This window comes from Lampetra fluviatilis, chromosome 27, assembly GCF_964198595.1.
Source record: "Lampetra fluviatilis chromosome 27, kcLamFluv1.1, whole genome shotgun sequence".
NCBI lineage: Eukaryota > Metazoa > Chordata > Hyperoartia > Petromyzontiformes > Petromyzontidae > Lampetra > Lampetra fluviatilis.
In genome coordinates, this window is record NC_136301.1 from 851735 (window position 1) to 867276 (window position 15542).

General features: G+C 47.6%; 1 protein-coding gene across 1 annotated transcript; it reads right to left on the minus strand.

Moving 5' to 3' along the window:
- Positions 1-536: 536 nt before the first annotated feature.
- On the minus strand, positions 537-5766 carry LOC144942437 (CUB and zona pellucida-like domain-containing protein 1). Its single transcript, XM_078869310.1, has 7 exons — positions 5587-5766; positions 4733-4869; positions 4392-4518; positions 3627-3736; positions 2982-3078; positions 1642-1816; positions 537-685 (listed from the first exon to the last, which is right to left on the minus strand). The coding sequence occupies exons 1-7, from the start codon at positions 5764-5766 to the stop codon at positions 537-539; spliced, it is 975 nt and encodes a 324-aa protein (XP_078725436.1).
- Positions 5767-15542: the final 9776 nt, after the last annotated feature.

The following is a 15542-nucleotide window of genomic DNA, read 5'->3' on the forward strand; positions in this document are numbered from 1 at the left end:
GAGATAAATGTAAGTGCTCTCCTATTGACATTTTACAACACAGAACTAAGTGAACACATGGCACTCGATACGTATAGTTGGAATCAAAATGTGTTACACCTGGTGCTCGATCCCATCACTGAACACGCCACACACTGCGAACAGCACTCAGCTCAGCCTTACATCAACTCAAGAGAGATTGTGGATATTATCGCGCGCGTAGCGTTAGCGCATCCTAATGGTATCATTCAGTGCAGGATTGTCACAAACCACCTTCGTGATAAAACCTGAGACTTTGCAAGTTCAAATCAAAGTTGTTATGTAAGTGTACGTTGAACTTCTTTCGCAGCGTTCGTAGCGAACCGTGCCAATCGGAGGTGCCGGGGAAGGACAACAAACTAAACACAAAAAGCAACTGTGCTTCTCGATCACGCGAAAAAGTATTTGATCAGCGCTCTCCAACGATTCGATTACACTTGTGCAATTAGGCAGAAGGAAGAATTAGTAAGTAAGGTGCGCGCCCCTGGTTAAATCGTGCGCGACCTCTCGCCCCTTCTTCACTCGTCGTTGGGGACGAGAAGTTGGTACTGGGCGCCGGCGCTGCGCAGGCGGAAGATCTTCACCGCGGCCACGCACACAGCGGCCACGGTCAGAGCAGCGGCGAGCGCGTACACCATTCCGGATAGCGCGCCGCTCACTTCGGAAGCTGTGGGGATAATAAACACGGCAGTCACAACAACAACAACAACAAGTCCACACCGCACCCATCGGATGGACGGGTCTCAGCGGTGCCTCGCGAACCGTAGTCAGAATATTTATTTATCCCGGAGGAGGAATCCGATGAGTTGTGAAGCTCTTTTCTTACAGATGTCCAGTAGGGGGCACGGAGTGAGAAAGTTACAACAACAGTACAAAAAACTAAATGATAAGGAGTGCAGAGTAGAGGAAAGGTAAGCAAGTCACTAAAATTCATAACGTAAAAAAAGGATACAAGTGCAAAGTGCATAAGTATATGTCTTGTTGACGTCGCTAACCGTATCGCAATTGTGCTATTGAAATGAGGTAACTTTCATGGCATCGTTCAGTTCATGACTACATTTGACGTAATATCGAGGGGCACACCCGCTAGCAGGCCTGCTCCACCCACTTCAACTGTAGTGGCCCCCGAACAGGAACGGCCAATAAATACTGGTAGGACGTAAATCTCAATTATAGTGGGAAATGTTGAAAAAAACTGAACAATTGTTGGCGAGGTGTGTTAAAAATATATAAACTAAACTATTTTTTTATTTACCAGGTTAGGAACACTGAGCAATGTAGCTCCTTTTCAGAAGCGACCCGGCCAACAGACGATAGCTCAACTAAGTGGCTTATCATGTGGAATTTTATATCAGCCAAATAATCTAAACGCATGTTTCTAAATGTGGATGGAAAAACCGGAAGACCCGGAGAAAAATCCACGCTGCCAAGGAGAGAGAGACACGGAAACTCCAAACATACAGCAGGCGTCCGGGTCGGAATGGAACCCACGATCTCCTGTATACCAGGCGAGGTATTTAACATCTTTGCCACCGTGGCGGCCACGAGATTCGTACCACCACATATGATTATATCCTGCCAGCATACTGGAGATAACCGACCAATGAACCAACGTCCGCTCACCCTGGCGCGTCTTGCGGAGCAGCACGGGGCCCTGGGAGAGGTCCACTTTGTGCTCGGCGCGATTCTCCGGGCCGACGAGGTCACGCACGGAGCGCTTGGACCGCACGCACCCTCGCCGGCAGCGCGAGCTCACGTCCGAGATGTTGCACACGCGCACGTTGCACTCCAGGTACACCTGCCCAGGGACATCAACAGAGACCGATGTATCTATGTACATATGCTTGAACTTCTTTCGCACGATACATAGCCAACCGTGCTAATTGGAGGAGCTGATGCAGTAGTCGTAGTTGTGTCGTTTGTTTAACCATTAGATGAGGTACATGCATGTTGAGACATATGATGTTATTTTTCCTCTTTTTCAAGGTTGATTTGTGTTACATCCCGACTCTTGACGTCTGCTGTATATTTGAAGTTTGCATGTTTTCTCTCCCCGTGGTCACGTCGATTTTCATCCGGGTCCTCAGGTTTTTCCCTCCACATTTAGAAACTTGCGTTTCGAGTATTTTGGCTGCGATTAATGTCCACGTGATAAGCCACTTCGGTGAGCTATCATTTGTGGTCAGGTCAATAAATACATAAAGGATTTCCAAGCTCATGTTCGTATCACAGTCTTTGCCATTATTGGGTTTGCTGGCACATGCCTACAATGCAGTGGGAACTTTCAACGTAACAAATAAACATCGATGGAATGATTAGTGGAGGAAAATGGTTGGCACATGTACAAAGTATTTACCCACGTACAAACTATTTTTGACAGGCGATATGTTCGGAGTCTGAATATTTTAATATTCATATGCAAGTTTTTTTTGGGTCTATATCAGGACGCTCACATTTTTATTTTTTAAGGAATTCTCTTAAGATCCCAAGCTGCAAATTCCTGAAATGAACAAGGGCTTGCATTTGTCGTGGAGCTTCAATGCATCATCGTTTCAAAGTGCCTTATGTAACATTTTATCTCCATCATTTCAATTCCCCCTGGCAGTCTCGCCTCGGGTGTGGTGGGGAGGTATCCCAGTAACGAGCAGGGCACCCCGAGGGCTCAATGTGTAATCCACACCGGCCTGTAAATTGATAGATGCTGCCAACAGAGGGCGATATTGCTACGTGGGAACTAAGTAATTTGCGGGAATTTTTTTTCAAATTCAGAACATTAACACCAGGGGTCGGCTATCAAAAATACGAAAAGAGCGATTTTTTTTTATTCAGTAAAGAACACGAATTTTTTTTTTCAAGACCACAGTGTATGTCTTGAGTGATCAATATTTTACTATTGGAACTGTGCAACTTTAACCATTGGAGAGACCACTACGAATGGCATCTCAGATGAGAGCGTTTTGCACCTGGGATCCGCTGAAGAACTCCACGCTCTGGAAGCTGAAGTGCTGCCTCTTCTCGTCGCCGCTGTAGTAGGTGGCGTAGGAAGGATCCACCTGGCACCTGCAGTTGGCAGACAAAGAGTCCACAAAACACAAGTTCAGAGGAGCAATTTCGAGTGTACGCGTTCATAACTACACCGTGGCAATTTCAACAACCGCATTCCGCTGTTAGGCATGTCACAATTAATCCCGCACCATCGATCAGCATGGTTGGCTACGTACGGTGCGGAATAAGTTAAACCTACATACCTACATTATGTGTAAAAAATAAAATCTTAAACTCCACTCCAATCTATACAGGAAGCCAGTGAACATAGGCCAAGACCAGCCGAGTTCTGAGTGTGTTTCAAGTCATCCAGGAGTTGGGCAGGAGGAGCGATGAGTGGATGCCTTCTTTCAACTTCTCTGTCCGACCGTCAACTTGCCAATGATGCTACGTGGAATGAAATGATATTTGTTCATTATCAGATGAGAGAAGAGAAAGAAAAAATAACTTAAAGTGGAACCGCTGTCCGCCTCATGGGGCACAGTTGGAAAGTCGGACCGTGTCTATGGCTGCTTTAGTCACTCACAAAAAATAAAGCGTTTCTCTAGTTCTTATTCTCTTACCCATCTCGAATTATGAAGTAGGACTCGCTGTCAGCGGCGCCTGGGTATGGGGAAGCCTTGCACGTCTCCAGCAGGAGCTGCAGGCTGTTATCGTAGGAGTTGAGCAGCATCTGGTGAAACAAGAGGATTGCGTGGTCGTTGGGTCGAGGTGAAAGTGGTCATTGGGTGACCCGGCCACGTGGGAGTCAGCCAAGCGCACAGTTGGCACGCCGTTAGCGTAGCTGTGACGACTTCGGTTGAGCCCTTGGCTTTCACCGGCCCACGCGACCAATCCAGCAACCACATGATGGCAGCCGTAGGCAGTGCCGCTTGTTACACTCTTTGGTTCTTTCGGTAAAGTCACGTAGAAAGAAAATAAATTAAATAATAGAATATGACGTTTCGATTGCAACACAAGCAATCGTCATCAGGTAGAACTAAATTTGAGAGAGAGACAAAACACAGACACGGAGACACACAGAGAGACACACAAGCAGGGAGAGACAGCACAGAGGCTCACAGAGAGAGACACACAACATAGACACACAGAGACCCAATGCCTCTGTGTCGTGGCCTTAAATAGAGAGAGAGGGGGGGGCAGAGAGAGAGAGGTGAGTCTGCTGGAGCAGAGACATTAGCATGTCAATGAGAGAGTTGTGTGGAAATCCACCCCGCGGCAGCAGGGGGAGAGAAAGAGCGAAAGGACCTATGGGAGCTTCAAATGAAGCTTGTCACGCTGCCGTGCGACCGTGAGCGGTGGGCGCAACGCAAGCTCGTCTCTCCAACCTCTGCGTAGATCGGGGCTCCGAGGTCCACCTCGAATGGGTACGCGCGGACGGCCTGGCTGAAGGCCTGGCTGGTGTAGATCGCGATGCTCAGGTCGAAGGTGCCCGAGCTGTACTTGTCGTACACCCTGCAGCGAGACGGGGGGCGCACAGACACCTGCAGTGACACGTCAGCGCACGCGTCTTACAAGCCCACCACCACCTGAAGGTTTATAATCCGATGTCCCTCTCATAAGCATCGCCATGCCCTTTTGCAGATGCGTCCCGCACTCGTGTGGTCACTCATCCCGGATTAGTAACTGGGATTGTGCCTTGTTGGTGAGTGGCTGCTGCTTTTGTTACCTGGGAGCGAAGCTCGCGATGACCTTTCCCTCGGAGCCGATGTAGCAGCGCATGGGGACGCGCAGCTTCTTGACTCGGGTTCCATGCACGAAGCCGTAGGCCGTGTTCGAGTACACGATGGTGTCGGAATCGGTTGTCTGGGGAGAGACGCAGAGAGAAAGAACAGCATGGCAAGAACAAAAGCGTGTGTTGCGTCAATGTACAGAGCCGTACACACTGGTGTGCGTACCCACATCATACAAGTTGTATTGGATGAACAGTTCATGGATTTCAAGGTGTCAGGTGCAGGTAATATCCTACGCCTCGTGTCTTGCTGCCACAACCACTTCTGGGCAGTGCGGAGATTCAAGCTTCAGTCATTTTTCCCCCATGGTGACCTGCTTTGATGAAACCCGTGATAGAGCCTCCAGGAGGAGCTGTAGCCGCTCGGCTGCTGATATTTGCGACGATTTAAACTAAACAATTTGTTTTATTTTACCAGGTAAGGCCCACTGAGCTAAAAAAATATTTTTCAGAAGCGACCTGGCCACAAATGGTAGCCCAATGAAGTGGCTTATCTCGTGGAAATGCATAGCAGCCAAATACCTAAATGCACGTTCATTATAAATGTGGAGAGAAAAACCGGAGAACCAGCAGAAAAATCCACTCGGGCAAAGGGAGAGAGAGACACGCAAACTCCAAATATACCGCAGGCGTCAGGGTCGGGGTCGAACCGACGACCCCCTGCACACCATCCATCACAGCTTGGGCCCAAAGACAACTGGGTGCGGAATCGCGGTCTCTTTGCCCATCGCGCGTGCTCACTCGCTAGGTGAGAGCGGCCATCCAGGCCTCTCGGCCGCGCTGATTGATACCTCCAGCGTGGAGCCACAGCCGTGCAGGTCGGTGTGCAGGACCAGGTACTGCCCCGAGATGGAGCCAAGGCACGAGGGGTCCTCCAGGTGGACGTCGGATGACGAGAGGCCGAGCTCGCTCAGTTCGCTCAGCGGGATCTGCAGCTCCATGTAGCGCGACGTGCAGTTCATCAGCTTCATGTCTGCAAGAAGTGTGCGAGTGTGTACACTATAGTGTGTTACTGCTGTTGCCGAACGTTGATGTTGAATGCTGGGTTAATCTGTGGGTCACCAGAAACGTTTTATTTATTTATTTTGCCAGGCAAGGCCCACTGAGCTATTTATCTCTTTTTCAGAAGCCATCTGGCCACAAACGACAGCTCAACAAAGTGGAAAATCACGTGGACATCTATAGCAGACAAATATGTGCAGCGAAAACCCGGAGGACCCGGAGAAACATCCACGCGACCACGGGGACAACATGCAATCTCAAAATAGACAGCAGGCGTCGTCAGGGTCGGGATCGAACCTACGACCTCCCATATACCAGGCGAGGTAGTTAACATCTCGCCACCACGGTGCCTAAGCGAGTTGTGGAAATGCCATTTTTATTTCGAGAGGTTATCCATAAGTTAAAGATAAATCTACATCTCGAGTGGCATTTTAACACGGGAGAGAGATGGCCATTCTTTTTTATTGTTTGCCCAACCCAAACGAGTGCAGTCTTACCGGGTGGAGTGGTGGGTGCTTCTGATCCGCGTGACGCAGACATGGAACAAGATACACACAGAATCAGACCGCACACGTTCTATGCCTCTCATGAGTATCTTTGAGGTGATCAGTTAAATATCCCGACGAATGCCGTCGATGCAGCCACCGAACATCGGTCATCGGTCTCCCGGTCTCCAGAGCAACAACACACATGGTATGTTAAACATAATAATGCACTCGCAATGGTTCTTTCGGTAAAGAGACGGAGATAAAAAAAAACGACGTTTCGGTCGCAACACAAAAATTGATCTGCTGTTGTGGCTTTAGCCGACGGAGCCGAGGGAGCCGAGGGGAGGAGGCCGTTGATGTCAGAAAGGAGGCCGTGATGGCGGCGAGGAGGCCCTGATGGCGTGGAGGATGCCGTGATACACTCACTCATCTTACATTGACTCACTCACTCATCATACGCTGACTCACTCACACATCATACACTCGCCCACACAACCACTGACCCATTCACTCATCATACACTAATTCACTCATCATACGCTAACTCACTCACACATCATACACTGGGAGTGTCATGCTGCCAGCTATGGCAGCAAGTTTGGTCGTACATGTTATGTATATCGTTTATTGTTAAATTTGAATCACAGTTCCTATGATTACTGTTTTTACATTGTTTTCTAGCTTTATTTTGGTGATTTCGAAAACATGGTTAATCTAAATTGTGTTATGGTTGTTATTGTTTGACTTGCATCACACTGGGATTGTTGCACACAGCGTTGTAATACTTTTTTTTTTTTCTGGAAGATTTGCTGGTCTATCCAGGATGTTTCTGTTGCGCGCCGTCACTTTAAGATGTTCTCTGTTCATATTCTGTTTGTTGCGGTTGCACCCGACTCAAGAGCCGCATGGCTCACAGGGCTATACCTAATTAATGAAACGTGAAACTTTATATAGGCACGGGAGGGGGGGGAAGGGGGCGGAAGGAGTTTGTCGAGTCGTGGCTGTAGGAGTTCACGGGAGAGAGGGGGGGAGGGTTTGTGGCGTGCAGGGACGGGTGGGGCTGGATAAATGAGCAAGTAAATTAACTTGAATTAGTAATGGGACACCAAGACACACGGGTGGGTGAGTGAAAATCATAGCAGTTAAAACTTGACGCGGTTTATCACATCCTTCAAATGATTGCTCAATCTGAATACATCTTCTCGATTAACGTTTTGTCTGTGTTTGTAAATCTGGATGGCTTCATGAACAAATCTCTGATGGTGGTCTGAGGGTTTGCAGAGCACCTTGGTCTCGGAGAAAACAATGGCATGTGTGCCCACAGCGTTGAAACAATGATCTGCCACCGCTGAGGAGGTTTTGCCGTGTTTCAAATCCGCTTTGTGTTCGCGACCCCGGTCTGAGACACGTCGCTTTGTTTCACCAATGTAACTGCTGCCGCAGACGCAACTCGGCTTATAGACACCAGGACATTGCATGTCCGGAATTGCATCCTTCACCGATGGGATCAAATCACGGATTTTGTGCACTGTATTGAACCGAACTTGGATCTTGTGTTTGTTCAAGATATTGGCCATCCTTTTGGTAACCCCTGCTATGTATGGTAAGGTGATGGTTTTGATTGGGTCCTCAGATGGTTCTCTACCCATGGATGCAGCTTTGCAGATTGTGCGGTCAGAATATCCATTCCTCCTGAGAGCCTGGCATACATGTTCAAGCTCACTGGCTAGGTGGTGCTGGTCGGAGATGCAACGGGCCCTATGGTGTAGTGTTATGATGAGGGAATTATTCTGGGCTGGATGGTGGTGGGAGTCAGGCTTTAGATAGGAATCCGTGTGGGTGGCTTTCCTGTAGACAGAGTGTCCCAACGAGCCATCAGGTCTCTTCTCGATCAAAGCATCCAGGAATGGTAGCTTGCCATCATTTTCCACTTCCATGGTGAATTTGATAGATGGGTGGAAGTGGAAAATGATGGCATGCTACCATTCTTGGATGTTTTGATCGAGAAATTTACACTGCGCTCATACCACAACAACCAATTTCACCAAGTAACGTTAATAACGGACGTTCCATGCACGTTAGTTCAAGCGCAACCCAATGGGACCTCCTTGTGCACAGTGCTGACGTGAGAACTTACCAGTCGTGATTGCTGCAGATGACGAATATTCAGCCATACAAGAGACAAACGTACAACAATACATATTAGGGTGGTTTGATTCTATTTTTAGTTTAGCTGTATTGTTGATAAGCACTCATTTTCTTTAGTGAACATACACATAATGCATTAATTATAAAAAATAAAAATTACAAGTGTTTGGTGTGTGGCGTACATCAAAACTGAAAAAGTTAACAAAACGTTAAGTAGGAGCGTGGTTAAGGCAGATGGAGTCGAGGTCAGGGTTACAGTGAGTGGAGAGGTGAGTACTCGTGGCCGGATGGCTCGCTGGTTCAACATGGGCTCCTGATGGCTGACTGGTGTGATTTGCCTCAAAACTGTCGGTCACGCTTCACCATGGCGATAAACAACCACTTTCAGACATACTCTTTAGTTCTTTCGGTAAAGTCACGTAGGTATAAAGTAAAATAAATTAAATCACGACGCTTCGGGCGCAACACACGCGTCCATCATCAGGTGGGACACCCACAGCAATAAACAATTTCTGAAGTGGGCAAAAGGGCTGCTGTAACAAGAGGCTATATAGGTAAGAGAAGGGGGAGGAGCCAATTGAGATTTATGCCGAGTACAACTCCACCTGCTGTTGGATTGAGTATAAACAATGAGCCGCTCACTGTAAGTCCACTCCTGGACGAGGGGCTTCCCCACGTTGTGTCAGTCATGTCAGATCAGACCTCAACACACTGGTCATAGTGGGTTGGCAAAGTAGGGGTGTACCTGGGATCATTGACCATGGTGAGGTAGGGGTGTACCTGGGATCATTGACCATGGTGAGGCAGGGGTGTACCTGGGATCATTAACCATGGCGAGGCAGGGGTGTACCTGGGATCATTGACCATGGTGAGGCAGGGGTGTACCTGGGATCATTGACCATGGCCGATGACGTAAATAAATGTGGATGCAAGGACAGAAGCACAAAGACCGCGATGTCCTCTCACCATATTCACAGTTGCTGCCAGACCACGGTGGGCTGCAGGAGCACAAGTGGCCGGGGTAGAGCCACCAATCCTCACAAGTACCACCGTTCAGGCACGGGTAGGACTGGCAACCGACTGCAGAAAGACATCACCGTTATGCCGTGCACCAGGTGAGGCTCGTGTGCTTCATTTGTTCATCGGGAGTTTTGCAACTACAACATTCAAGACTTTGTTGCACGGTACTTTTTTACGTTTTGTTCCACAAATAAATGTGACAGTGGCACCACTGTGATGTACACAAGAGAGACGTGGATTCTTACCAGGTCCATGAGTAGTCGTAGGAGCAGTTTCTGCTCCAAAGTGAAAGTTAGGGGGGGAAAGGCAATAATATAGTTATTCATTGGCAGATGAAATTGATACATTTGTAGTGAGTTCAACTGAGTCGCAGACATACTCTTTGGAGGCAACACATTTATTAATACCAACACAAAGCGGTAACTGCCCCTTAACCATATAACAAGCTATGGTGGTGGACCACCAGGCTAACTACACTAATTACACTGTAACTGCTACAATGGACCGGACCACAGCTCGGGTCCAGGTCCATGTGTTGGAGACTCGGAGGACGTAGAACGCAGACGAAGGTTTCTTCAGGATGAACAACAGCAGCCGGTCCCTCTGGGGGAGCAGGATCTCGGACCTGACACGTGACCACCCTTAGCCCCCACTTGGGACCCCTCTGTAGACTCAACTGGTCACGTGCCCTCTGGGGTAAACCAGAGTGCCACGGCCCTTAGTAACCCCATTCCCATGGCCGGCACTCCCACACCCTATCCTGTAGGGGCTGGCACTGCACGCAGAGCGTGGTGCCATCCAGCGCTGTCAGCGCTCACCGAGCCCCTCGAGAGCTGGTACTGCACTCACGTATACGTGGTGCCCACGATGTCAATACATCACACGCCGTGCCTCGCTAGGGCCGGCATTGCATAGTGACATCCACGATGTCACTACACATTGTTACTGTTATAGATTAGCAAACTTATTTCCTGCCATAAGAATGGTATCTGACACAGTTGACAATCACTGTCACATATGTTTGATCCAGATCTTCACATTTCTCTGTAATTTACAAATTACATTATCATACTTTTGTGTCTGAATTATGGAATATTAAGATGTTGTTAAGTATGCGTAAGATATTATTGTGGTCTTTCGGTAAAGTCACGTAAATAGGTTCAAAAAAAATTAAAAAAACAACGACATTTCGATTGCAACACAAGCGGTCATCATCAGAAAAAGGGGGTTAGCATCTAAAGACAAAGTGTTTATTCCATACACCCAGCCATCAAATTCACCATGGAGGTGGAAAATGATGGCAAGCTACCATTCTTGGAAGTTTTAATCGAAAAGAGACCAGATGGCTCAATGGGCCACTCTGTCTACAGGAAAGCCACCCATACGGATCCCTACCTAAAATCTGACTCCCACCACCATCCATCCCAGAATAATTCCCTCATCAAAACTCTACACCATAGAGCTCGATGTATTTCCAACCATCACCACCTATCCAGTGAACTGGAACACGTACACCAAGCTCTCAAGACAAATGGATATTCAGACCAGACAATCCGTAAAGCTTTCACCCCAACTGTTGGGAAAGAACCATCTGAGGACTCAATCAAAATCATCACCTTTCCATACATAGCAGGGGTCACCAAACATATTTCAAAAAACATAAGCAAACACAAGATCCAGGTTATATTTAACACAGTACGTAAAATTCGTGATCTGATCCCAACTGTGAAAAATATGACCCCTGACATGCAATACACCGGCGTCTACAAACTATGCTGTGTCTACGGCAGTAGTTACATTGGGGAAACTAAGCGACACGTCTCGGACCGTGTTCGTGAACACAAGGCAGATCTGAAACACGGTAGGACCAATACCTCGGCCGTGGCTGATCATTGTTTTAATGCGGTGGGCTCACACGAAATAGATTTCTCTAAGACGAAGGTACTTTGCAAACCCACTGGCTATCAACAAAGATTCGTTCATGAAGCCATCCATATATACAGACATGGTCACAATTTCAACCGAGAAGATGAGTACAAACTCGGCAATTACTGGAAGGACGTTATCAACCAGTTTAAGTCAAAACTGGCTGCAATGTTTCCATTTTAGACCCGGCAGCCCTTTAATTGGTGGAAGCCCACCACCGGGACCATCACTGCCCACTACTACCATCGCCACTTGCAGTAGCCCTTTAATTGGTGGAAACCCACCACCAGTGCCGTCGTTACCCTCTACGAGTACCATCACTTACATTAACATTAGCGGCTCCGCCCATGCTGATGACACTTGGGCTACGCCCATTTCAAACCTTTATAACAGTTTGCCTTTAGAGGCTAACCCCCTTTTCCTGATGACGACTGCTTGTGTTGCAATCGAAACGTCGTAGTTTTTGTTATTTTATTTGAACCTATCTACGTGACTTTACCGAAAGACCCAAATAATATGAATTCCTGCAGTCACGAAAGCTTTAAGTCAAGATTTATGCCTACGATATGTTATACTGTGTTCATGCCACAACAACCGATTTCACCAAGCAATGTTACCAACGGACGTTCCATGCACGTTAGTTAAAGGGCAACCCAATAGGACCACCTTGTGAAGAGCGCTGACGAGATTACTTACCAGTCGTGATCGCTGCAGATGATGAATTTGCAGCCATACAAGAGACAAACATACAACGATATCGATTAGGGTGGTTTGTTTCTATTTTTAGTTTAGCTCTATTGTTGATGAGCACTCATTTTGTTTAGTGAACATACGCGTAACAATGCATTAATCATAAAAAAATGTATACAAGTGTTTGATGTGTGGTGTACATCAAAATTGAAAAAGTGAAAAAGACGTTATATAGGAGCGTGGTTAAAGCAGGTGGAGTCGAGGTCAGGGTTACAGTGAGTGGAGAGGTGAGAACTCGTGGCCGGATGGGTCGCTGGTTCAATATGGGCACGTCATGGGCTGGCTGCTGTGATTTGCCTCAAAACTGTCGGTCACTCTTCACCATAGCGACAAATGACCACTTTCTGCTTGGGCCAATTTTGATTTGTGCCGAGTACAACCCCACCTGCTGTTGGATTATAAAACAATGAGCCACTCACTGTAAGTCCACTGCTGGATGAGGGGCTTCCCCACGTTGTGTCAGTCATGTCAGATCAGACCTCATCACACTGGTCAGAGTGGGTTGGCGAGGCAGGGGTGTACCTGGGATCATTGACCATGGTGAGGCAGGGGTGTACCTGGGATCATTGACCATGGTGAGGCAGGGGTGTACCTGGGATCATTGACCATGGTGAGGCAGGGGTGTACCTGGGATCATTGACCATGGTGAGGCAGGGGTGTACCTGGGATCATTGACCATGGTGAGGCAGGGGTGTACCTGGGAACATTGACCATGGTGAGGCAGGGGTGTACCTGGGATCATTGACCATGGTGAGGCAGGGGTGTACCTGGGATCATTGACCATGGTGAGGCAGGGGTGTACCTGGGATCATTGACCATGGTGAGGCAGGGGTGTACCTGGGATCATTGACCATGGCCGATGACGTAAATAAATGTGGGTGCAAGGACAGAAGCACAAAGACCGCGATGTCCTCTCACCATATTCACAGTTTCTGCCGGACCACGGTGGGCTGCAGGAGCACCAGTGGCTGGGGTAGGACCACCCATCCTCACAAGTACCACCGTTCAGGCACGGGTAGGACTGGCAACCGACTGCAGAAAGACATCACAGTTATGCCGTGCACCAGGTGAGGCTCGTGTGCTTCATTTGTTAATCGTAAGTTTTTACACTACTACAACATTCAAGACTTTGTTGCACGGTACTTTTTTACGTTTTCTTCCACAAATAAATGTGACAGTGGCACCACTGTGATGTACACAAGAGAGGCGTGGCTTCTTACCAGGTCCAGGAGCAGTCGTAGGAGCAGTTTCTGCTCCAAAGTGAATGTTAGAGGTGAAAAAAAGATAAATGTATGGTTATTCATTGGGATATCAAATGTATACATTGTTACTGTTGTAATCTGGTGGTTAAAACAGTGTTATTATTGTAACAATTGCGGTTAACAGTGAACAGAATATAGAAACAATGACCTGTGCCATGGCCAGACATGATGATGTTGATGTTGGTAACTTACCAGTAGTTGACACTGAGCCAGGTCATGATCATTTGAAAGAGACAAAAAACAAATACATATGAGGAGAATTAGATCTTGACAATGATTGCGAACAAGTGGAGGCTCATCTTCTTGGTTCTTTCGGTAAAGTCACGTAGAAGAAAAGTAATAACATAATAAAAATAAAACATAATAAAATAATTATCACGACGTTTCGACCACAACGCAAGCAGCCGTCCTCAGGTGAAGAACATGTCTGTCGATAAGACAGAGTGGAGACTCTTTGACTTTTTGAAGCTTTTAACATATATTTGTTATCATGTCATCGTGTATTATGTTGCATAAGATGCACCATTATTACTAAGTCGTACATCAATGTATAACTATAGATGCATGCAAATCAAATGCATGTAAGATGTCAAAATGAGAAACTCTGAAACATCTAGTAGTTGACAATGACTCACAATCTTAGGTCCAAATTAGAATCATCACAGCAAAATCACAAATTTGTCATTGCTAATCTAGCTGGGCATATCAAACCACTGCATGAGATGAACTCGTCTAATATATTGCTGGGGAGCCTGGTATTGAAATCCAGATTCACGGCAATGCTTTCTCTTGAAATATATCCCCCATGATGCCACCCAGTACATCAATCTCATCTCCAGATGATGCTGAATGAAAGTAAAAAAAACGGGACAGAAGACTAGTTTCAGATAATAGCATTAAGGTACCTTTCATCTCGCTATATTGTTTCATGGTTCCCTCAAACAACAGTCCCCTACCCTTCTATGGCGAGTCAATTCCATCACCCCGAATGTCCTCATGGCCTGCAGCTTCTATCTTCTATCTATCTTCTATCTATCTTCTTCTATCTATATAGAAGTCAAAAATTGTGGGTTTGTGTGTGGGTTTGTGTGTGGTCGCTCGCTTGGCTCTCCAATGGTGGGGTTTATATTTTTAAAAAACATAGCCAGTTACCACGCCGTAAGCCCCGTGGTCAGCAAGCGCTATTCCTTTTTCACATCCGTCTACTTTAAATTAGTTTAATTAGCGATTTAGTGAGATTTTTGTACGCTTCACCATTATTTATTTATTTATGCCGCGTGCACGACCATACCAACTCACGCGCCTTTGGTGGGGGGAACGGCCCATGACAAGTCGCACGCCTTCGGTGGGAGTGAGGGGGACATTTTCTTTCACGTTAAATATGCTATAAAAATCTTCACTGTGTGATGTCTCCCCCACCCCGATGCGTGCAGCTATTACTACTGTAGTAACGCTCACGACTCGTTCACACCGGAGTTGGAGGCACACTTGTTTATTTTACACCAACGTTGTGACATACACATTTGAGGGGGTATCGGCCCCCTCACCCGTCTATCTGAGGACACACCTCTCTAGCTAACCCTAGCCTGCCTCTGAGTCCTCCACTAATGGGCTAGGGGAGGCTATCTTGGCCCGACACTGGTCAGTCGGGCCCGGTACCCAGAGTCCAGACCAGCACTGGCTCTGGCTCTGGTACCACGCCACTGGCTCGAGCCTGCGCGGTCCTGATAAGGACGGCGTACCAGGGGGAGTCCAGGGCTCTATCTCAGACGTCTTCCGCCTCCTCTTCTTTAGCTAAACATCACTCCCGAGCCCTTCGATACAATCCCCTTTTATACCCCACCCCTCCCTGAGGGGTGGGGCCCCGGGGGATCATAACGACCGAATCGACCCCCCAGGGTGTCTGGCGCGGACGTCGCAGAGGGCACCTGCTTGTGCACACATGTAGCCCCGCCTACTGTGTTTGTTTACCATAGGCTGCCATGCATAACGGGCTCTCTCTCTAACACCCCTACATCACTCCCCCCCGCATAGCATGCAGCCGTCCCGGCTGCCAACATACAAAAATTTGACAATAAAGGTGCCTTCACCCCCTGACCGCGCGTGTGCCTCACTATTTTTGAACAATAACAGGAACCAGAACAAGAACGC

Coding starts and splice junctions, on each gene's coding strand:
- LOC144942437 (XM_078869310.1), bottom strand. CDS start 5,766: ATGAAGCTGATGAACTGCACGTCGCGCTACATGGAGCTGCAGATCCCG. Junction 3,737..4,391: donor GAGCCCCGATCTACGCAGAG/GTTGGAGAGACG, acceptor TTGTTTCACCAG/ATGCTGCTCAACTCCTACGA. Junction 1,817..2,981: donor AGTTCTTCAGCGGATCCCAG/GTGCAAAACGCT, acceptor GTCCCTGGGCAG/GTGTACCTGGAGTGCAACGT.